At 39.1% G+C, this 24080-nt stretch overlaps 1 protein-coding gene and 1 pseudogene across 2 annotated transcripts in view; one reads left to right on the top strand and one right to left on the bottom strand.

The window, feature by feature from the left end:
• The window catches only part of KLHL7 (kelch like family member 7), a 58898-nt gene that overhangs the window by 20910 nt on the left and 13908 nt on the right, over window positions 1–24080 (bottom strand). For both annotated transcript variants that reach the window (XM_019727592.3, XM_019727602.3), the window contains exons 2-7: window positions 14111–14213; window positions 13092–13185; window positions 12688–12812; window positions 8877–9052; window positions 6355–6529; window positions 2480–2622 (exon numbers count right to left, since the gene is read on the bottom strand). In XM_019727592.3, coding sequence (XP_019583151.1) covers window positions 2480–2622; window positions 6355–6529; window positions 8877–9052; window positions 12688–12812; window positions 13092–13185; window positions 14111–14213 — 816 coding nt within the window. The remainder of the gene's footprint in view (window positions 1–2479; window positions 2623–6354; window positions 6530–8876; window positions 9053–12687; window positions 12813–13091; window positions 13186–14110; window positions 14214–24080) is intronic.
• LOC109445335 (ornithine decarboxylase-like) lies at window positions 17645–23882 on the top strand (annotated as a pseudogene).

Genomic DNA, 24080 nt, shown 5'->3' on the forward strand with positions numbered 1-24080 from the left:
TTTTTGTAAATAAAGTTTTATTGGAATACAGCCATGCCCATTTGTTTATGCACTGTGTATGGCTGTAGTAGGAAACAACCACAGCCTCAGAGTTGAGCAGTTATGGCAGAGACTGTTTAGTTTACAAAGCTAAATATATTTATTACCTGATCCTTCATAGACAAAGTTTGACAAACCCTGATCTATAGCGTGTTGGTAGAACCCCTGGGAAATGAAGGACAGCTTGCCGCCCCAAGCAGCTCCTACATATTACAGACGGCACATACCCTGTATTCGAGTGTCCTATTTTTATACTTTTACTGAGTAAACCATAAAGCTGCAGTTGCCAAGTAAAACTTAGAGCAGGAGGAAGCTTTCTAGGTGGGACAGACTAGAGTCGTATGGCTCAGCCCCTCAGGCTATCCTGTGACCTGGGGCATCAGGATGTCGACCAGGATGCCACATATAGCTTGAGGCATGTCCCAATGTCACCGCAGAGCATGCCCCTGGGATTCTGGAGCAGGTACCGTTTTCTCAGTAAATAGCTCCTGGCTGGCCGCTAGGTACGAACAGACAGCAAATGTCTGACACCGAGGGAATCCATGCAACCACGGCATTCATTCTTTTTGAAGCTTTACCTGATCACAGACAACATGGCTTTAACCAATAACCTGGTAAGTAAACATAAGACTGGGCTTATGGAGGTCCCAAAGGCACATTAAACTCAAATCGGCTAATCACAGCCCTTACCCAGCAGGCTTTCTCCCTCAACCAGGGTTACGTCTTGATGGTGGCAGTCCCTATAAATCAGCTGATAAAAATGTGAGAGACCTGAGCTTGGTTCCTTTTGTGACAGTATAGCCCAAAGTAGACTGCTAAAGTACTACGGGCCCTTCAGAGATGATGCTGAAGGATAATACAGAAGAAACATGTTCTGATTTGGCAAAATTGCAAGCACTTCCTTTTGTTGTCCACTATCTATTCAGAAGGGAAAGCCTATGGTGAGTTTTTATCAGTCTTGGACAGTGGCTAATGGTTTACGCAGACGGAATGTAGACCTGAAATAAGCCAGAATAGAAGACTGCTGACAGGAGCTGAGGGAGGATAAAGTAGACGGCTCTCCAAAAAGGACACACATTTGAGTCCCATAGGAATTCCTACCAGAGCGCCCACCACGGCAGCCAAGTACTTAACGATCATGCACAGGATTGCGTGTGTGTCTTCCCTCCCAATGTGATGCTGGCTCCTCGGGCTGCTGAGTGACCACAGTGGCAGTGACAGAGGCTTGCACAAGCCAGCGCCATAGAAGCTAATGAACTCCCCCTCCCTAAGGCCAACGTGGGTATCCACTACTGGCCAGCACCCACTTTGTCAGCACCACGGACCAATCCTAAGCCTTTGCTTTGTTACCATACCCTGAAGGAACCAGTTAGTTATCTCTACCAGGCCAACTACCCTGGGACCCTTCCTTTATTGAAGGCACAATGCCATGCCCTCGCTGGAATTGATACATATTCTGGATCTGGGTTGGCCTTGACACAACCACCCTCTGTGTTTTTACCACTTGCACATCACCACTCCAGTGTCATGCATGGTGACTCCAAGGACCCACTTCCCAAAGGAAAAGGTATCAGACAAGTGTCCCAATGTCAACAGGATGCTCTGGACCCGTCATATATCTATCATCAACCAGAAAGGGGCCTGCAAAGTGATGAGAGAGACCCTTAGGTGATGAAAGAGACCCTTACATTCAACACCAGTTACGGCCTTGCAAGGTCAGGGTGCTATCTGTTAGGACTGTGGGGTTTGCTCTGCCCAGCAACACGTGTGGTATCAACAGAATACGGTATCATCTCCCCCACAGCCAAAAAACAGATCTAAGAAACAAGGGGTAGAGATGTGTTAAGCTTATCATTCATAATCTGTTTTTAAAATTGTTCCCAAGACTCAGGCTCTGCTGGCCTAAGTGGCAGAACATGTATTAGAAAACACATTGAAATTGGTGATCATTTCTAGATGGTTGGATGTAAGATCATTTTATTTTTGTCTTTGTGATTTTATAGGTTTTTCCAAATTTTCTAGAATATTATTTTATATTAAAATACAATTACTAAACAAAACAAAAAAAAAGAAAAGAAAAAACCCCATGTAGCTACAGAGGCAGCTTTTCATTGAAAATGGCACATAAGGAAAGCAAGGAGTGGTAATGAATGCAAGTTGTTAACAAAATGAGGTAAGACAGAGGAGAATCAGTTTTCCATTTTCTTGGATAGTGGTTACTACGTAGCTCTTCAGAGCCATTATGGAAACATTTGAAATCTGACCAAGCCTTCATTTCCTATTTGTAAAATGAAGATGATAACTATGTATCTCATCAAGTATGTAAAAGAACACCCTAAACTGTGACATCTCTATAGGCATGAGGTATTATACTGGTGGTAGGTGCGTGTCTGTGTGCTCAAAGCTTTCAAAACCACAAATGAGAGTAAAAATTCGTTACCTTTGGATTAAAATATCTACACGACTGTGGTTGGGAGCCTCCAAACAGGGCTATTCGGTAATCATGTTTCTTTCTCCTGGGCCTTGTGCCTTCGACCAGTTCCTCTCGATCCTCTGGAGACAGGAGATGATACCTCATTCCACCTGTAGAAAAATACATGGTGACTCTTCAAGGACTTCAGGCACTTTAGCGCTTTGGAAAAAAACAAAAAAAAAAACTACAACCAAATATAATAGTGCTTTTATTCCTGTAACTGTTTTCCTATCATCTCTCCACAGCATTAAAGGAAAAAGTGAGGGGGAAGAGGCAGGTGAAATGAATAAGGGTCTAAGTCCTAACCAATTTATTATTCTCAGTAATCACCATGATGATTGCCCTACCCACTTACTACATACCCGTGAATTATTTATCTGGCTCTTTAAAAATAATTACTGAAATTCAGATCTCCTAACCCAGTGGTTCTCAATCTTAAGTGTGCATTAGAATCACCTAGGAAATCTCTGAAACTACCTATGCTTGGGCCCTACCACAGACCAATTACATCACAAACTCTGGTGTCACTGGTATTCTCATTTAAAAAGTGGCTCAGAGACCAGCAGTTTCAACATCTGGCAGTTTTTTAGAAATACTGAATTCCAGAATCTACCCCAAACCTACTGAATCTGCATGTTTAACAAAATCTAAAGGTAATTCAAATGCATATAAAAACTTCCAGAAGCACTGTCTTAGATGTGTCTAAAATGCAGTGAGGATTCAGAACTATTGGGATCTAATACAATCCTTTAGCAATTCCCTGATTTTTTCCAAGGGGCCACTTAACAATTAAAAACTTCTAAGATGTCATTTCAAGTCAGTGTGGGAAAGGTAGATTGTTCAATAAACAAACAATGGTAGACAATGATATGGAGAAAAAAATTGTACCCCCTAGTTCATATTTTACACTAGAGTAAATTCCACGTTAATAGAATATTTGAATATGCAAAAAAATCTCGTAAACATACTAAAAAAAATAAAGGATGGCTTTAAAATAATAGGCCTAGAATGGGGAAGCCTAAGACAAAAAACACAGAAGCCATGAAAAAAATATTCAGACTTAACTGCATAAAAATTTAAGTTAGATTACAACATGGCAAAAAAAACAAATCAAGATAATGACAAGCTAGAAAAATATTTATAAATCATATAAAAGACAAATATAAAAGATACCCTATTAATTAATAAAATTAAGACGAGTAACTAATAGAAAATTAGTATCTGAACACAGTTTGCAGAAAAATAACTAACTACAAACAACTCTTAAATATATGAAAAGATGCTCAAGTGCTCAAGTGCTCAAGTTAGAGAAATATGAATTAGAACCATAGTTTCCCACTTATCAGACTGGTCAACATCAAACTGTCTGGAACACAGAATATGATAAAGGTGTAGGGAAGCAGCACCCCTCCTACATTGATGGTGGGGATATAGGTGGGTACACACTATCTGGAGGGCAATACATGTGATCCACCAAAATTACAAATGTGCACACCCTTTAGCCAGTACGTCCCCTTTTAGGAGTTTATCAACCTAAAGTTCACTGTCAGGGAAATGGTTAAAAAAATTATGGTAAATCCAGACAAGGGACTATTCTATGTGGTTGTTCAGAAGAATGAGGAAGGGTAAGTATGAACACATAGACTGATCTCCAAGAAATAACGTGGAAAGCAAAAGAGCAAAACGTAAAAGCGTATACATTGTGATATTATTTACATATTTAAAGTGTCTATTTTTATGATATATACACATATTTATATATGTAATTTACATCAGCACGTGTACAAGGAAGTCTGTGTGTGCACAGACTCAAAACTACCTTTGGAAGCTTATACAAGATAATATTGGTAACCTCTAGAATAAGGAGATGAGGCAGTAGGGAACACAGGTATCAGGGAGACTTACTTTTCACTATATACCTTTTTATATCTTTTGAATTGTACATGATGTGTAGTATTCCTAGACCAAAAAGGAACAATTCTCAAGATATGCAAAACATTTCTGTTCCTGAGGTTGTGTTGGGCCTTTATAAGAGGGAGAAGACAGGTTTAGAGCAGAGCTTGTGAGTGGCTGAAAATCATCATCGATATGTAGCATTTCCTTCCATGTCAGAGTTTGAGTAGCAGCCCTGGGCATTAGGACAGCTGCAGCCTCAGCGCCAGAGCTCCAGTGCCCGCTCTAGGTCAGGGCCCCGTGGACTCCCGTAAAGGGTCCCATAGTCGGGCTGCACCGATTTCCCTGCAGTGCAGCCCAAGGACTGAGAAGCCCACTAGCATATACAGCCTGGTCCTGTAATTTTTATAATAACTCACTGTTATAAATTTGATTCACACATGAAACCAAACATTTAAGAAAACGTTTCAAGAACAACAGAAACAGAAAAAAAAAAAAAAATTCAAGGGTAATACAGAAAATACAGACAAGAAAATGTCAAACACACTATACTTGTAATGCTACTTTAGAATAAGATATGACAGACATGAAATAAGAAAGTAAAGAATAAGTAAAAAGCTCACAGAGATTAAAAATAGCTGAAATAAAAGTATTGAAAGAAAAAGTAGGGCCATTTCCCAGAAGATAGAACAAAGAGGCAAAGAGGGATAACAAGAAAGACGAGAAAAGATTAGAGACTCAATCGCTGAATAATCATACTACCAATAATAGAGGACTGAGAAATCTGTGGCTGAAAAGAGAGAGAATACCCAACATGATGACTTTAAAAAAAAGAAATGCACACCAAGGTACATTATCATGAAATTTCAAAACATCAAGGATAAAAAACAAGAAAAGATTTTAAATGTTTACAAAGAGGAATAAAAAAATAAACAAAAAGATCACACCGGCACCAGATTTCTCAAAAGTCAAAGTGGAAGCTTGTAAATACATAATGGAGCAATGCCTTCAAAATGCTAACTGAATATGACTTTCAACATAATTCTATACCCAGTTTAACTATCAATGTCATGGTAAAATAAAGACATGAGATTGGTCAAGTCTCCGACTATTTACTGATCATAAGAGTGTGTGTATGTGTGTGTGTGTGTGTGTGTGTGTATATATATATATATATATATATATATATATATATACACATATGTACACTCTTTCTCAGGAAACTTTGGGGATACAGTCCATCAAATAGAGAGAATTATTACTAGAAAGGGGAAGACCTAGTGTCCAGGAAGGCAGTGTATCTAACACAGGAAAGGATGAAAGGATATCCCAGGACGGCAGGGAAGGAAAGCCCCAGGACAATGTGCCTTAGGCCTGGAGAGCAAACAGTCTCTATTGAAATAAGCAGAAGAAAGGCTCTATGAAGGATATTTCCAAGAAATACAATAAAAACAACAGATTGTTTAACTGTATTTTATTAATTGGCATTTTACAGATGTGTTGGGACTTAGCCTGCAAGTTAAGAAAAACTAAGTAAATGAAAAAAATGTGGCAATTCTCAAGTCTAGCCACCACCCACAGTCTCCCCACCCCACAAAAAAAGAAAAGCTGTTTAAGAAAGAGAATGTGATCACAATATACTGTTTGGCTAAATAAAATAAAGGAAACACTAGAAACAAACTACATGAAAGCTATTATACACAAAAGGAGACAAAACACAAGTAATTTTCTTTTTTTTACCTTCTATCACACATGTTCCTATAACATAAGGGCTGGGGCTAAGTCCCTTCCAGACAAACAACTGAGAACCTCAATAGATTAATTATCTGGAAGAGCAAAGTCTTGACTGTTTTTTCCTGGCTACTGAGCCTGAACCATTCTAAAGGGTTTTAAGACCCAGAGAAACTGGCTACATGTTCTGGTTATAAATGAATATTAAGGCAACTTACTTATCACCATCTTAAGGCATTCAGGATTGTCTTGGATAAGTGGTTCAGCTTGTACCGTTTTACTCAAGAAATTCTTTGATATAAGAGGAAACCTGACTTTAGCAAGGATGTCAACCATAAACGGCTGGCGATTAGGCTCATCATACTTCAGCCACCTGACGGCAGCGTCGTACACCTAAGGGGGAGAACAGCACAGTGAAGTTCTTTGACGGCAGGGACATTTCCAGTTACCTATATTTACTCTCACACTGGAGGGGGGACCTCTCATAACCACCTAGTCTCAATATTTTATTCAGATACATGCTTTCATCCCCAAACACTAGCCCATAATTTCAGAACAGTTCACACACCGCTCTAGTGATTCTTGTAGGTAATACGTTTTTTAGAACTAATTACTATTACATCATATAATGACAGGGAAGATACTGAATTTACGATTTTTTTTAAAACAAACTCTCACTTCATTTTTGGAAGGAGATATGATGTACATTTCTATGAAAAAGAGATCTGTTGGTCAATGATAGTTTGAACAGATTTGTTCAACAGATAGTTTCAACATTCATTTGGTAACAGGAAAACAGGTTAATTTCCTAAGAGGCCTTCCATCCCAAAAGATATGAAGGTCACCTATTATTTATTTCTATCTAATACTCCTGACTTATGAATTGATAGACTTATCTGCTTTCCAGAAACTTTATAATATACAAAACCTATATATAAAAAATAAATTACAAAATATTTATGTAAGAATTGTTTTTCAAAACAATACTGCAGCATTCATTTAACTGTACCAGACAAGTCTAAGTTATTAACGTAATTTGATTAACAAACCACTGGTTCAAACACACTGAAAACAAACGTATTATTTCATATACACATACATCTACCACATAGATGTTAAATTAGTTAATTTGGGGTTGGTATTAATAAAGCCTAAGTTCTGATCTCCCTGAGTTTATTTTTTTAAACAAACTTTTTCTTTTGGATTAGTTTTAGATTTACAGAAAAGTTGCAAAGATAGTGCAGAGTTCCTAAATACCCTGCACCCAGTTGTTAAAACGTTACATTAGTACAATACTCTTGTCACAACTAATGAACTTGATACATTATTATTACAATTACAATATTGTATTAATACAATTACAATATTGATACATTATTATTAACTAAAGTCTATACTTTAAACAATTTCTTCGTTTTTATCTGATGTTCTTTTTTCTGTCCCAATCCCACGAAGGATACATTACATTTAGTTATGTCCCCTTAGCTTCTTTTAGACTAAGACAGTTTCTCAGACTTTCCTTATTTTTGATGACTTTGACAGTTCTGAATTCTGGTCAGGTATTTTATAGAATTCCCCTCAATTTGGGTTTGTCTGATGTTACAGATTTTTGCGGGGAAGGACCAGAGGTGACATGCTGTTGTCACTACATTCTATGGAGGATGCCTGGATCGACAAGACTCATCACTGATGATGTGAACCCCTAGGTAATGTCTGCCAGGGTGCTTCAGTCTAAAGTTGCGTGTTCTTGCCTTTCCATACTGCGTGTAAGTCAGTTCATTTTGATCACAGAACTGAGTGTTTTCTTGTTGCCGAGTCAGGTCCTCCAGGCCCACCCTGTGAGCTTGCAAACTAACTCTGGGCCAGGAAGAAAACTGGACGAAGGAACACGGCTCCGTGCACCATTTATCTTTAGAACAAAAGTAACCCAAAGCCTGTGATCTTCCAGTAAGCACCTCTACTAGTTTCCCATTGGCGCTGCAACACATTACCACAAACTGCCTGCCTTAAAATAGAAAAGGATGTGAGACTGAAAACAGGGACTAAGTGAATATCTGCATAGCAAAGGGCTACCTCGCCTCACTCCCAGACCGCCTGCACCCAGCTTACATCTGACAGTTGATCTGACAGTTGTGGAGGTCAGAGTCCAAAATGGGTCACACTGGGCTACAATCAGTGTCAGCAGGGCTGCCTGAAGGCTCTGCAGAAACCATTTCCCCGCCTTTCCCAGCATTTGGCAGCGCCTTCCTCCATCCTCACAGCCAGCAAGGGCAGGCTAAGTCATTCTCACCTCGCATCACTCTCTCACTGACTCTTCTGCCTCCTTCGCCCACATTTAAGGATCCCTGTGATGACCTTGGGCCCACCCAGATAATTTTATCTCAAGATCCTTAACTTAAGCACATCTGCAAAATCCCACGTGTCATGTAAGGTAACGTGTTCATAGGTTCTGGGGATTAGGATACGTACATCTTTGGGGGAGGCACTGCTCTGCCCACCGTGGTACCCAATCGCTTTACCTCTACCAAGTGACCTCTCTCTCATACAGCCAGCCCTTACCAGCACCCAAGACTTACGTTTCCTATGAAACAGACTTTGGAATACTGTTTAATGCAAAAAAACACATTCACTCCTCATATGTTTCTTTTCCTTGTCATGTATCCAAACATGAAGTGTAAGAAATCAATCACGACATTTTAACAACAAAAAAAAAAAAAAAGGGAAAAGGGAATTTAGTCACCTGATCCTCTGCTCTCACAGTCAGAGTGTCCTGGTTGAGGAGATGTGTAACTCGCTTGACATCAAGTTGTAGAAACTCATCGGTTTTGTAAACTTCAGTGAAATGCTGATGAATAAAGTCATCTGCAGTCGCTTTCAATTCAGGGCAGTCCAGACACTCTGCAAGCACACTTATGCCTAAACACAGAAAGAAACAAATAGAAAATCACTTCTAAAAAAACCAAACATATACTGAAGATAAAGTACGACCCCAGGAAAATGAGCCTGTGTGAATTTCATTAATCTGGATTCTCTTCTGTTCCTCTGATTTGTCTATTCTTATGCCATCTTATGTGGGACTGATTTTGACAGTTTGTAGGACAAATCCCCTTCAATGTTTTTTTAAACTTTTCTTAGCTACTGTTAAACATTTTCTCTTGCAAATTAATTTTAAAGTAAGCTTATCACATTCTACTTAAAAAAAAATAAATAAAATAAACCCTGATATGATTTTCATTAGGACTGCACTTAATTTTTGGATTACTTTGTGGACAGCTGACTGTTCTGCAACCTGGGGGAGCTCTACTTAGAAACATGACATGTATCTCTGCTTAGATTTTTTTTTTTTATGATTGTCAATATAATTACAATTCTCTTCATAGAAACCCTATAGATTTCCCATTCAGTCCTTTCCTAGCTATTTTATTTTTTGTTTGGGAGGGAGGTTATTAACCGGTTATTAATGTTCTATATGAGGAGACTGCAAATCCAGCCCACGTCCAGCTGCAGAGTTGCAACTAAGAACATGTTTCTGACTTTTAGAGGGCTGTAAAAAAGGGGGGGGGGACAGGGGAAGAAGGAGGAGGACGAAAGGAAGAAGAGAGGGGAAGGGGGGAGAAGAAAGAGGAAAAGGAGGAGCACTAAGGACCACATGTGACACGTGGCTCACAAAGCCGAAAATATTTACTATCTCACCTTTTACAGAAAAAGTGTGCCAACCTTTCTAATAAAACTATTGATCACTGTATGTGATCTCCCTTCAAAGTCATGAGATGAATTTTTTTCAGTTCATTATCTTTGATTTTCCATGGTTCAACATCATGTTGTCTTCAGATAATGAATTTTGACTCTTTCATATTTATACCATAAAGGTTATGTAACTGATGCCTGCTCATGAACTTTTCGTTTTCCAAATGCACTGAGCAGTCAGTCCACAGCACGGAAGGTGTTGGGGGCGAGAGCCTGCTACATCTGACCAGCAGGGGGATGATGTTTTCACCAAGAACCAGTATTTGGTTACGGACTAGATTCTGGCAGTTGAATTTGTTACCATTATGCAAGCCAATTAAATATCATGCAGATCAATAAAACATGAATGTGGAAAGAAAGTCGTTTCTATGAAATCTTAAGGTTTAAGACTGAACAAAGTTCAGACTTAAATGAAGTTCAAATCAGGGATGACCAAGACAACGGCTAAGACCTGGGAAAACACTGTGAAGTTCTAGAGGGATTTTGTAGTCAGACTCTCTCAGTTATTGCTTTTCACTTTTCCTCCACCTGTTTCTTCTGACATTCCTACTTCACATTAGTGTCTCTGTAACTTCCTTCCATGTCTCTTATCTTTTCACTAATCATTTCCAGTTCTTTGCATTTCTGTTTTGTATCATGAGGAGGTTTCCTGTTTGGTCTTTAGTTTGATTTTTAGGTATATCCATTCTATTTTTCAATGCAATTGAATTTCATGGAAAAATCACGGTTGTTTTCCCCCTTCAAATGCATCCTTTCTATTTTAAGTTGTCTTCCATTTCTTACACTAAATTTGGTTATAGGAACCATTCATTTTGGCTGTTTAGCTTGATTTTTTTTTTTTTGGTCCCTCAAACTACTGTGTTTCCTTTAACTTTGTACATCTGATCTTTACCTAATGCCATCAGCTGCCATGGATTCCTTCAGCACTCATGGAAGTCAGATTATTGGGATCTTCTGGGCAGCAGAGAAATGCCAAATGATGAAAATAAAACAGGAATTCTTCATTTAGCTGTCAGGGAGCCACGTTCAGGGTCGGTACCTCGGGGCTGCAGCAGTTCCCCGAGGTACCTACCCAGTAGTGGCACTTGGCTCAGTTGCCTGGGTCACTGTCTTTGCCCCAGGCTTAGCCAGAGAATCAGGCTCCCTTTTAGCTGCTAGGCTGTCCTTCCTCCCAGCTTTGTCATCGATGACGACAGAAGGCGTCCAGAGGTAAAACTCCTAAATGGCCTCAGAAGCCCCGCAGCCTACGATGTGGTCAGCACAAACCTGCTCCCTGTTCCACGCGATCCTTTCTACCGACACTTCCATTCCCTGCTTGAGCTGCTTTTCTTTCCAGTTGAATCACCCCAGTAGGAAATTTAGACTGTTAGTGAGTTAAGGAAACATACTTAAGCCATCATCTTTCAAAAACTTCTCAAAATCCCTTTATGTAATGAATTTTGTGAGAATATTTACTTATATAAGGGAAAATAAGCTTAAATCTCAGCAATATAATCTTATTGATGAACAGAGCCTCAAACTAGGGACGAGAGAGATGGAGGGACTCATCCCAGTGTCTCTACTGCATAGATGGGATTAGAGGCTGGTCTTTTATTTCCTAATACAGGAATCTTTTCACTATGTAGACCGATGGCTATTTTTATTTTCTTTTTTTTTTTTTTAGTTCCATCAGTTTATTCACCTATTTCCTCTCCTGCTCCATCTGGTTCAGTTCCTTTTCTGGATACCAGACACAATCTCAATCCCAACCTCTTTGACTGGCTTTTATCCCTCCCTAAGATTTATTCTGTTTCCTTTCTACCTGCCTTCTAAGATCTTTTTCTCTATACTCACAGTGGGGGTTTTTCACAATGCCAGACGGAGTAATGAAACTGTCTTGGAGGGGAGCCTAGATAAGAGGGGGCACAGGAGACCTGCAAACCTTCTCATGCATCTCCAGGAGCCCTTTGCCCCAGCCTCTGGCTTATTGTCATCAGCATCCCTCACCTTCTCCCGTGGCTCAAAAATCGCATCGACGCAATTCCCACGCCTCTCTCTCTACTGTCCTTGATTCTACTTTCCTTCCTCTCTGCTTTCCTAGCACTCCTACCCTGATCCTCTTCCCCTCTGAATCACAGCAAGAGTAGAAAAATGAAATTACAAAGATCTGAATGTTCATTCATGTGCCCCTAAGGCTGGTCTTACAGTGGAAAGCATAACACACCACACTCTGGAAAACTCTTGATCAAGTTTCTCTGCTTCTCCTGATGTCAGACACAAAGCACTTTAGTAGTGGCTCTAAAATGGAATATAATCTGGGAGTTTATGTGTGATGAGCGTACAACAGTCAGCTCATCTGACGATGTGGAGAGCAGCATGGTGTGGTGTATATAAGATCACCTGCCCACCAACTCAGCTCCACATCCTTGCTTTGTCACCTCAGCAGGTGACATAACCTCAGCTTGCTTATCTGGGACAGACCCTAGTAACCACGGCGCTTCGACAAAGGCAAGCATTCATGCTTATGTTATCATATATCACACCGCCACCACAGGCAAACCTGGCTCCTGTCCTAGATAAACAAAAACTCATTATTAAAGCTATTTTATGTTTTGGAAAATATTGATACAGTATTTAACGAGCTTGTTGCTGCCCAGGCTAATACGCACCTTCCTAAGTTCTTCTTAGGATGTATTACTAGAAAAACTTTTAGTGGGTAATGCCTTTAAGGTTAAGTGAGGATACTGATAACCATGCTTTTTTTTTCTTTATTAAACTATACATTAAAGATTTGATTGATTTTTCATATAAATACGATTTCTTACCAAGACAGTTTGAAGCATCAACTTGTTCTTTCAAAAAATCAACACACATTTTCTTCACGGGTTCAATCTGGTACTGGTTTGCTGCATCTAATAAAGACTGAACGTTGTTGCTATTCACAGAAATTCTGCAAATAAGTTAAAGTGAATATGAATTTCCTACAACATTTTTTATTATTTAAATAACGTTCCTGTAGAATGTATCCTGCTAGCCTCTGAAATTAAGCAAAAAATTAAACTGCTCAGCCCTTGAATGGGTATGGCACAGGACCCTCAACCCTCCCTCCACCCCGTCCCTGCAGTTTTTCATTCTAAAGAATCTGGAATGTATCCATTTGTTACACTGCTTTGCCATGGTAGATCCCGACCTCGTTCCTCCACAACAGAAACAACCCTCCATAACTTACCGAGCCGTGTAAGCAAATTCCACAAGCTGTTCAATAATGTCAGGCTCAGCATCTTTGAGTTCTACTTCAAAGGACTTTGATTCCAGCATGTTCGCTAAAATGAAGGGAAGAAGCACAAATGGCATGAGTACTACCACAGAGGAACCAGGTCATTCCAGGAACATGTTAAATATGCAGAAGAATAGGACAGAGATCTCTCTGGAAGAAAATACCCCGGAAAGCTCAACATTCTTATAATAAAAGCAAATTAATTCTCCACACTTGAGATGTGCGTTAAATTAAAATAATCTAAGCAATTAGTGAATTAGTGTACTTCTTTTAAAAAAGCCCAAGAGAACAGCAAGCCATCAAACTAGATTTAGTATTTTCCCTACTCCTAAAATAATTCAGTAGCACTCCTTTAAATTGTGCTGAGCAAAATACCTTGAAGTAGCTAGAAGAAACCTGAGTATATATATATACTTGTCATTGTTCTCAGCTGAATATATATTTTCAGCTCCAGCTAGCAAAGTTCTCATCCTTCCCCAAAACCCTGGCAGGGAGCCAGAGCACCAAAGAGAAAACTTGAGGCAGATACATTATATCACCTGATCAAGCTCATAAAATGATACCAAGTAGAGGAATCAACACTCAGATCCAGTTCTCGACTCCAAGTCTAAGGTTCTTTCTAGTAGGATATGCTATATGCATTTTTCCTTTTTATTTACTTTAACTTGCTAGATAAAGTATCATAAGATTTCTCTGATCCATTGCCTTTCAACCTGAGGTTGATAAGAAAACTCCAGGCATTCAAGTAGAAGCTAGGATATCTCCATCAATAAAGACCTTGGGCCTTTAGGACTAATGAAACGTCATGTTTCCTTTGATTAATTATCACCATGACCATTGCTCAATCTCTTCACTGGTTCCTGGGCTTAATAACTTAACTCATTTAAAAATTAGTAAAAAATGGCAGATTTTCATTGAGACCCACCTCTTTCTCATAGAACGAATACTATGTTTGACCTTAAGATACTTACTTGTGAACATTAAGTTAAAAAAATGACTGGCTGCAGCAAGAACAACACGGTGAGCAGGTATTTTTCTTTCCTGGACCATAAGGATTACATCACACAGCGTTTTCTAATCAAGAGAGAAGAAATAAAATTAAAAGGGGGTGGTTGGGCCTGGCTTAGCAAACATATAAACCACATGCTTGTCAAATGCTTCATCTCTATTTTCAATTTAAATCCAGTCTTTTTTCCAGCACAGAATTTGTTTATCATGTAAGACCCGTTTAGGAAGCACTTACAGAGTTGCTGTCATGAATTAGTTGTATCAAAATTTGGCACAAAGCTTCCTAACAGTCAGGAAAACCTTTATAATCAGCAAAGAAGTAGTCGACTAATACTTCAGGGAAGCCTTTTTTTTCCCCTGACGCAGATTCTTCGGTATTTCTCATGGTGAGATTTTTATGGGGACATTAAACGACATAAGGGCAATGTCCTTGATGGTTTTTCAAACACAACAACTGATTTCTTTTTTAATTGTCTATCCGTGATAAAGTTCAGAGTGCTCCTGGCATTTCCTAAGAAAGTAGCCTTCATAGATCTAACTTGAAACAGAAACAACCCAGAATACAGATGAACCGAATGTCCATTCAGTACTTTCCTTAAATAACACTTCTCTCAAATGCAGTTCTGACAGGAGCTGGAGAGCAGCCACCTTTAAATTGTGATGTCTTACCAAGGCCAAAATTGTGTTGCTCTAGATCTGAAAGAAGGCAGATCTAGATGAAATACTTAAAATTTAAGTATTTTAAGGGAAAACAATATTAAAGAAAAAAATTTAAGGTTTACTGGAACACTTAGAGATGATTTTCAAGTTAAAAATGAGGTTTTTGTCATACAGAATTTCAATTTTTTAATGACGTTCAAGATATAATGTACAGGTAAGGCTCAGAGAAAAGTTAGAGCCTAATGTTAAGCATTCTTTTAGGTACTGGGAATATGAGGCAAATATTTTCAGAGTAAAAAAAAATTATCACTCACATATCTAAATAATGGCTTAGTAGCTCAGAGGATATAGCATTTTGCAAATTTTAAGTATTTTGCTGAAACTACTAGTATAGTTTCTGATAGATAAGTCACCACTATTTCTTACTTTATTACTCCATGAATAAAAATTCAAGCAAGATGGAAATGGCTAGAATGAGAAAGGAAATGGGCCCCAAATAATGGACTAAAGAATGAACAAAATTTCACTTTTACAGCTTATTTGAAGATATTTAAAATAAAGTCTATAGATTATTGCCTAGAAATTATATGCAGATTACTTACAGTTAAAGCTAGTGTTATCCCAATCTTGAATTTAAAAATTTTTACTTCCTTTTATTTGGGGAGGGGGTTCAGAGTAAGCATAAGTCTCAGGTGGCCTTGCCAGATACCACACCAAAAAATACCTACCAGGTCACAAAACTAAGTCAACTATTTGGTTACCACCCAAAACAAGCTAATCAAGTTGCTTAAGAGAAAGGAAGAGAAAGGGAGAAAGGAGGAAAGGAAGGAAGGAAGGAAAAGAGGGAGGAAAAGAAAAAGAATACTGACAGAATACCAAGCAAATCAGGTAGGGCAGGGATCTATGGCTGCTGATGGGAAGTTCCAGAAAATGTAGAGTTTTTTTTTGCTAAACTGAAATTAGCAAAAAAACCCTTTCCAAGGCAAATTCAGCAGCAGTGAGTTTTAGGGGAATGAATTTATAGGTACTGAAGGAAGTTAGAGAAATCAGGGAGATCTCTGTACAGCAATTCAGTATTGGTCTAAGATTAATCTCCAGCTGAATATTAATGTGCGTGTGCACGGGGGGTGGGATGGGAGAAATCTTTCATACCCAAATGGTACATTTATTTGACTGTACTATGGTAGGTTTCAATCAGAGATGGGAGTGACCTAAAGAGAGAGGTCCCTCCTGCTAGCAATCATCTGGGGAAGAGATGTATCCATAGAGAGAAAATGGGAAGAAACAAAGTGCCAGGCATTACGAGAGGTAACAAGTCCTCGGTGGATTGAAGAGAAACTTTGAAAATAAAAAACAAAAAAAACCACTACCTTTTAAACGATATATGTTGACTGGATAAAACAAGAAAAATAACTTGCAATTTCTCTATCTCCCCCCATATTAGTCATACCTTTGTATTTATTATTTTCAGCTTTTGAATCTTTAGTCACTTATAAACAGCATAGATATTTGTGTGACTGAGTCTGAAGTTCTCATCATCTAAGGCTATTTTCAGTTGGGTTTAGTTTAATCCTTCATATTTATTACTGGTAACTTATGTTTCATCTTACATATGCCATCTTCGTTTATGCTATTTATTATACTTCCTTATCTTCTTTTTTGTTTAACTGCCAATTGCTATTTTGGTCATCTTTACCTTGCACTTTTTTCTTCCTTTGGGACTTACTTATAGATCTGTCAAATATTTGCAAATTGAATTCGACTGGATATTTGTCATATATTGTTTGAGGAATGCAAGGAGCATTCAAGAAAAATAATTCTATTAATGTAATTCATCATACTGACAGGTTAAAAGAGAAAAACTTCATGTAGAAACACTTCAATAGATGGCAAAAGGATGTTTGATAAAATTAGAAATTCATTTCCTGAGACTCTTTAATAAAGAAAATGGTATCTCTGTATACTGAAGGTCATTCATCAGAAATCAATAGCAAACATCACATTTAATGGTGAAACAGGAGAGGCATTCTCATTCAAACTTGAAACAAGATATACATATCCTATCTCTATTATCATTCAGCATTGTTCTGGAAGTTTTAGCCAAATTAAGAAGAAAGAAGATATATCAACTCAACATTTGTAGAACTATATGAAAAGTCAGTAAGATGGCTAGACACAAGAAATATGGAAAAGCAATGAGCTAATCTATATGTGAGTAATAAGCCATTAAGAAACACAAATTAAAAAAACCCAAGTGATAACAGCAACAAAGTAATAAAACATCAAGAAATAAACCTGAGAAATGTGAAGGATCTACATTAAGTGGGAATTTGATAAAGATAACATTTCAAAAATGTGGTGAGAAGGTGAAGTACAGATGATGTTTAGGGCAGTGAAATTATTCTGTATGATACTGTAACAGCAGATACTCATAGAATGCACAACAGAGGGAACCCTAATGTAAACTACAGTTAAAAATAATGTAACAACATTGGCTTATCAATTGTAACAAGTGTACCACACTAATGTAAGATGTTAATAGGGGAAACTGTGGGGGTTGGGTAAGGGATAAATGGAAACTGCACTTTCTGCTCAATTTTTCTATAAACCTAAAACTGCTCTGAAAAATAAAGGATTAATTTTAAAAATGGCATGAGACAGATAATTGAAAAAAAAAAAGGTATTGGGATAACTGTTATCCTTCAGGGGAAACATTCGATTTCTGGCTCATAATGTACTCCCACTTCCTCTGGGGCAGGTAAGCACTGGAAGTTTTAGTCCTGTTCTCCATCCATCGCTGGCGGAAGAGTGTCTACAGGAAGAGCAAGAGTACGGTAATGGTCGCACAGAACGAGGCCTCCGCGTTCATTCATTCTTCTCCCATAAACCTGCCCCCAAAGTGGACCTTCCCTCCTTGGGGACAGGCTTGCCCCTGGAGCAGGAGAGGTGTTCCGGTTCCTCAGCTGCTCCGCCTCAGATGGGTGGGGAAATTTAGTTCAGAGGAGGAAAAAGAGGAAGCCCAGTTTTATGCTCAGGTTAAAGCCATGTTCTCCGGTCTGTCGTCACCATTAGTTTATTTGTCTCCTGTGTCTACTTCTCAAATGTGTAAAGCCAGCAGTGGAAGAGGACCACTCAAATCCATATGCATAGATATGCAAAGCACCCCAGAGGGAGACAGAAACTTTGGTGCCTCTTTTAGTGCCTTCAGGTATTAGGATTAGGGGCTTTTGAGGGAAGAGTCCTTTGGTTAGGAAAGACTCACCTCAAAACAGGTGAGCATTTTAGGCATGTGTTGGTGGAATGACCTTTCTGCTCTAAGGAATGCCAACAGGCAGTCAGGTTTCACCGCACCAGATGAGGTTCTAGCTTTTAACAGTATGTGGTGGCATTAGTATGAGGCATGCAATCAGCTGTCCCAAATTCTACTCTTCATTGCATCCCAAGGAGAGGACTGAGGAATGACTGACTAACCTCTGGATTTATGTAGCTTGTCAACAAGGTTCTGCAATCAGTCCCTCCCAGTGTGATTTCAAGCTGGCCCTGGGTATAAATACCTGAGCAGACAGTAGATTCAACTATAGTTGAGTGGTGGGTTTAAATCGCTGAAAAGATAAAGGAAAATGGAGCCTTTATTATATGGGGGTAAATCATCTTTTTGGATTGAGATACTAGAAAAAGCCTCACCAAAGCCACAATAAACCCAAAGGCTGGGAGAAAAATTAAAAAGGCCTCTTTAGGAACCATGTTTGTTCAGAAAAGCAAGAAAAACATCATGGGACTTAATTAAACATACATATAATCACAAAAAGGCAAGTGGGAAAGTGAAAGGAAAACAAAGGAAGTCATTTATATTAACAGAGAAAAAAAACGGGATTTCCTTCCTTAGGGGAAAGATGTGACAAGTTAGGCCAAATAGCTTTGAAAGGGAAAGGAGATACACTTTGGTATAATTGCTCTTGAAAGATAAGACTACCAAAGAGTTGTTATTTATTCCAGGAACGTGATATGGATCAAAACAATATAATGGAGAGAGAGAAGAAGTAAGAATTCAGGAGATTAAAACGGTTCTCTCAGAAAGTGCCTGGACCTAGGACATTTCTGTAAGATTCCTCTTAAAGCTAAAGGTAAGAAATCAAAAACATAATTAGAGGACTGCCCTTAACGACCAGGACAGTTATAATAAGTGATTACAGTAAGTTCAGATAGATTTGAAACGTAAAAGGAAAACAAACCAGCAAGAGTATTTCATGACTTTATTATAGTACGTAATTTGCAAGGTCAGATGGGTGGCAAGACAGGAAGGGTACAGGCTAGAGTGGGACATAGCTGGGAAATTTGTGGAAATAAGACCCGAAGGGAGAGAACTAGGTCACATGCAAGGGAAGCCCAGTAACTCAGACATAGTCCAGGTCTAAGTTATAATGACGCCGGGCTTCCCCATCAGTGGAATTACCTCACTGAGGGTGGCGAGGAATGGCAGTAACTGAATAATCCTGAACACACGCAACTCTCATTTTCCACTAGAGCAAAGTCTATAAAAGAAAGGCACCAGAGGAAGCAGCATATTAGCAAAACAAATATCCGGGCCCAAAGGGAAATGGAAAAGAAAAGGAAGGGAGCAATTCTGATCTAAACAACCTTAGCGCTACACAATATAGAAGGAAAGCATTCAACCTAAGCAGGCTAACAACTCCACTGGGGCTGCCTGGGAGGAACAAAGGGACACAGCCGATTTTGACACAAATAGGTAACGGAAAGGAATGCGTTTGCTACCACCAAGTTTCCAAGGCCTGCAAAAACCAAATAATGAGAAAAGGCAAGGTTTTGAGGAGCACACTGTACAGGCCATATTGGTCCCTATGGGCCTCAGAGGACTCTGTTAAAGGTCATTCTCCAGGTGAGACAAATAGAGGAGAAAAGAGAAAGGATTAACTGATATAAGGAACTTAACAGCAAGATACGACCAAAATGGGAACACAAAGGAGAACCACCGGAAGGGTTAGAACGAGAGACACTGCAAAGCCACAAACTCTGTTCCGTGCCTGCTACAAAGGTGGCTCACCCTTGGTCCGCACCCTCAGCCTCAGCCTCAGCCGCTGCCCCTCTGCCAACGTGTACCAGGCGCCACCTCTGACGGTGGTCCTGCAGAAGGGAGGGAGGGAGACCCGCGGTCCTGCATGCTTCATGGGGTTGGCATGAGGCGCCCCTGACCTCCACGGATATTTCTGCATTGAGGGTACACCCATCTTCAGTGGGACCCGGAATTCCTGGAGAACTGCCTTTGTGAAAAGCTGGCAATAACTACTTTAAATTCCATCTCTTGGTTTTCTTTTTTGTTGTTTCAGAAGAACAGTCACATGAACAGATTTAAGAAGGAAGACTTTGCCATTTCCTCGAGGAAGGCTTTACTGCTAAAGACATTCTGGACCAAAAAATTAATGAAGTTCTTCTTCCGATGATAAGGATGCCTTCTACATTATGGGCCTGGGAGACATGCTAAAGAAACATCTGAAATGGTTTAAAAGCTCTGTCTCGGGTCACCCCCTTTTATGCACAAATGCAAGGGTAGCAAAACCAGAGTGAAGACCCCAGCTGCCACTGGGACAGGATGTGACTGTGCCAGAAAGGCTGAAATACAACTGGTGCAGAGTCTTGGGGGGTTGTCTCCAGAAAAGGCTGATCTACGCAAATCCTGGCAAACAAGTGTCTCAGATTAAATACGCTGCCAATAACGGAGTCCAGATGATGACTTTTGATACTGTGTCCCGGAAAATCAGAATGGATCTTATATGTATTTCCCTGAAATTAAGACTGAGTTTTATATTAATTTTCGCTCCAAAAGACACATTAGGGCATATTTTCAGGGGATATCTTATTTTTTTTATGTACATCAACCTACATTTATTCAAATAGTCATGTCATCTTCTTCTGGAACATCATCATAATGTACTAAATGCGTCCGTCTGGCTGATGATCTTGACTGGGGCTTATTTTCGGGGTAGGTCTTATTTTAGGGGAAACACGGTAGTGAAATCGCGTTGATGAAAGTTGCCAAGGCACATCCAAAGGCAAAGCTGGTTTTGTGGATTGTCACTGATAATTCCAAAGCCACCTGTCACCTCAGTGTTACATTTGGAGCCACACTCGAACAGCAGACTGCTTTTGGAATGGGTCAAAGAGCTAAATATTGATGTCATTGGTGTCAGTTTCCACGTGGGAAATGGCTGTACTGATCCTGAGACCTTCGTACAGGCCATCTCTGATGCCAGCTGTGTCTTTGGTTTCAATATCTGAGAGCTGAGGTTGGTTTCAATATCTGCTTGATATTGGTGCTGGCTTTCCTGAATCTGAGGATGTGAAGCTTAACTTGGGAGTGATTGCCAGTGTAACCAACCAAGTACTGAACAAGTATATTCCTTCAGACTCAGGAGTCACACTCATAGCTGAGCCTGGCAGATACTGTATTGCATCAGCTTTCATGTTTGGAGTTAATATCATTGCCAAAAACTCATATTAAAGGAACAAACAGGCTCTGATGATGAAGATGAGTCAAGTGAAAGAAATCTATATGTATTACGCAAATGATGTAGTATACGGATCACTTAATTAGGGTTTCCAAATTCCTGACATTTTGGAACCTTCAGGAATCGAGAACAGGAAATCCCAAGAATTTCCCAAGAATTCTCGAGAATTCCCAAAATAATCTTTTTTATTTAATTTTCATTGATCATCTGTAATAATGTCTGTAACAGTAAATGTGAATAAACAGAAAAGCCACAGAGAAGGTGGGGCAACTGGGGTTCGTGGCCCCGGGCACAGTCTTTCAGAGGTTTCGAGACATTCCTATACGTAAATGGTCGACGCAAAACTTGAGTAAATAAAATTTCCTAAATGGAGGTCGACCAGAATTTCATGACTAGTGCATCTCTTGCCCTGAGCACTAAACAGGGGTCACTACGGTATCATTTTGGCTAGGTTTCTGTTATATTTCAAGTTTTCTAAAAATATAAACAATGTAATTAATGCAAACTTTATTTAACCAAACCTTACAGTATAACCAAACCTTGAGTTTTTCATACATCACACAATGTATTAACATTCCCAATCTTATTTAAATATTTATTAAATTAAACATTAATAGATAACAAATGCAAATATTATTCGTTTGAAAATTTAAAACATACTTCAAATAGTTTTTGTCATTTTTAAAATGAAATTTTAAGAAACATAGAGCATTAATTGCCTGATCAGACAATCGTGATCTTTGCTTTGTAACAAATATACTTAATGTGGAAAATTTTTTTTCCTTTTCTGTAGATACTGGTCGAATTGTTATGAGTGCATTGAAAAGCATCTTCAAGTTGGGAGTGAGCGAATGCGTTGCGTCATATAAGCTCATTTCCTTCTTTGAGAAGCAAATATTTTGTCTGCATGCATAGGGCTAGGCTTTGATGTCGAAATTGATACTGCTTTAGTCAATTCACACTTCAGATCAGATTCTGATTTAATGTTAGAACTCCCTGTAAGACATCCTTTATTTCTTCTCTTGGAACTTCTGCTGTAAATGTTCCTTTAAAAAATCTTTCCATTAATCACTTCGCCAATCGTGCAATTCCCTTCTTACTTGACAAGGCAAAAAATTCACCCTCTTCCATCTCACACAGACAACTAACGCTGCTCAAGTACTTTGTGAGAGACACAAGATCTCTATTTCTATGTTTAACCAATTCAAATTTTATTTCCTTTAAAAGCATTAAGAAAAAATTAAGAAAGACCTATATTGTGCAGTGACTTCTAGCTAAAAAGTGCCACCAAACATTATATGAGATTGGAAATTAATGTAATATTGGAATAAAATATTAGCAGTGCAAGTTGTTTTTAAATAGACTGACTTACCCACAGTAGCTGAGAGAGCCAAGAATACTCACATACATCACAATCGTCAGCCACAAACAAACTGATCGAATGTAGTTGGTAGTATCGGCCGTCACTTTGTGGAAATGATTCATCATGGAGAACAGAAAACAGTTTGTATTTACACAAAGAAATATTTATTTTCACAACCCAGGGTTTGACTACAATGCCATATTAAGGTAAACTACCTTAGATTTCCTTAGTTGATTCACCTGAAGATGACTTTGTAGTCAAATGCTGAAAAAATGAATTGTGAAAAATAAGTATTACTCTGTGTAAATACAAACTGTTTTCTGTTCTCCATGATCAAATGTGCTTGATTTACAACAGCCAAAATTAGCTGGTCATATGATATCTGATTCTGGTGTTGTGCGTGCCTGTCTGGTAGCAGGTACCATTGTAACATAATGTAACTTCAGATAGCGATAAATAGGAAAAATGTCTAAGAGATATATTGTAAGTTTATTTCCCATGGTGGGTATTACTGGGTTCAAGGAACTGATTTTCCCGATTTTCCGACCAACTTTTCTCGGGATTCGGGAACTGGAAAGTGAAAAAAAAAAATCCCAAGAACAGGTGGGAAGGAATTCCTGCCCGGAAACCCTACATTTAATTGCATCCTCTATGATCACGCCCACGCGAAACCCCTTCTGCAGAAGAGGCCCAAACCGGATGAGAAGTGTACTCATCCAGCACATGGGGACTGACGTGTGATGGCTTCCCCTCCAGTACGTTGCTGAGCACAGTGGCTTGCCCGAGATGCATGTGGGTGACTGGATGCTCTTTGAAAACATGGGTGCTTACATCGTTGCTACCACTTCTACTTTCAGTGGATTCCAGAGGCCAACTATCTACTACGTAATGTCAGGACCGACATGGCCAATGGATGCAGCAAATCCAGAACCGTGATTTCCCACCTGAGGTGGAGGAGCAAGTGTCAGCACTCTATGTGTGTCTCGTGCCTGGGAGAGTGGGACGCACCACCACCCAGCAGCCTGTGCTTCAGCTCGTATTAATGTGTAGATGCCATCCTTGTAGCTCTTACTGCGAGTGTAGCTTGAATTAAGGGATTTAGGGGGACCATTTCACTTCATTAGTGCTAGTTTTGAAATGTCTTTGTAAGTAGGGTTGGCACAGATGGAACAACAGGGAAGACCAGGAGATGCGGTCACACTTATCTGTGTTCCCATGGAAACTATTTGAATATTTGTTTTATGTGGATTTTTATTCACTTTTCAAACATGCTATTAAAGAGTGCCCCTCAGCTGCTGAGCTTGTACATTGGCAGAATGAGTCAGGAGCTTAGTGTTGTGACCTGTTTGAAAAATAAAGTATCTTGAAATTAAAAAAAAAAAAATG

This window comes from Rhinolophus sinicus, chromosome 4 (genome assembly GCF_057876585.1).
Source record: "Rhinolophus sinicus isolate RSI-liver-muscle chromosome 4, RSI-T2T, whole genome shotgun sequence".
NCBI classification, from domain to species: domain Eukaryota; kingdom Metazoa; phylum Chordata; class Mammalia; order Chiroptera; family Rhinolophidae; genus Rhinolophus; species Rhinolophus sinicus.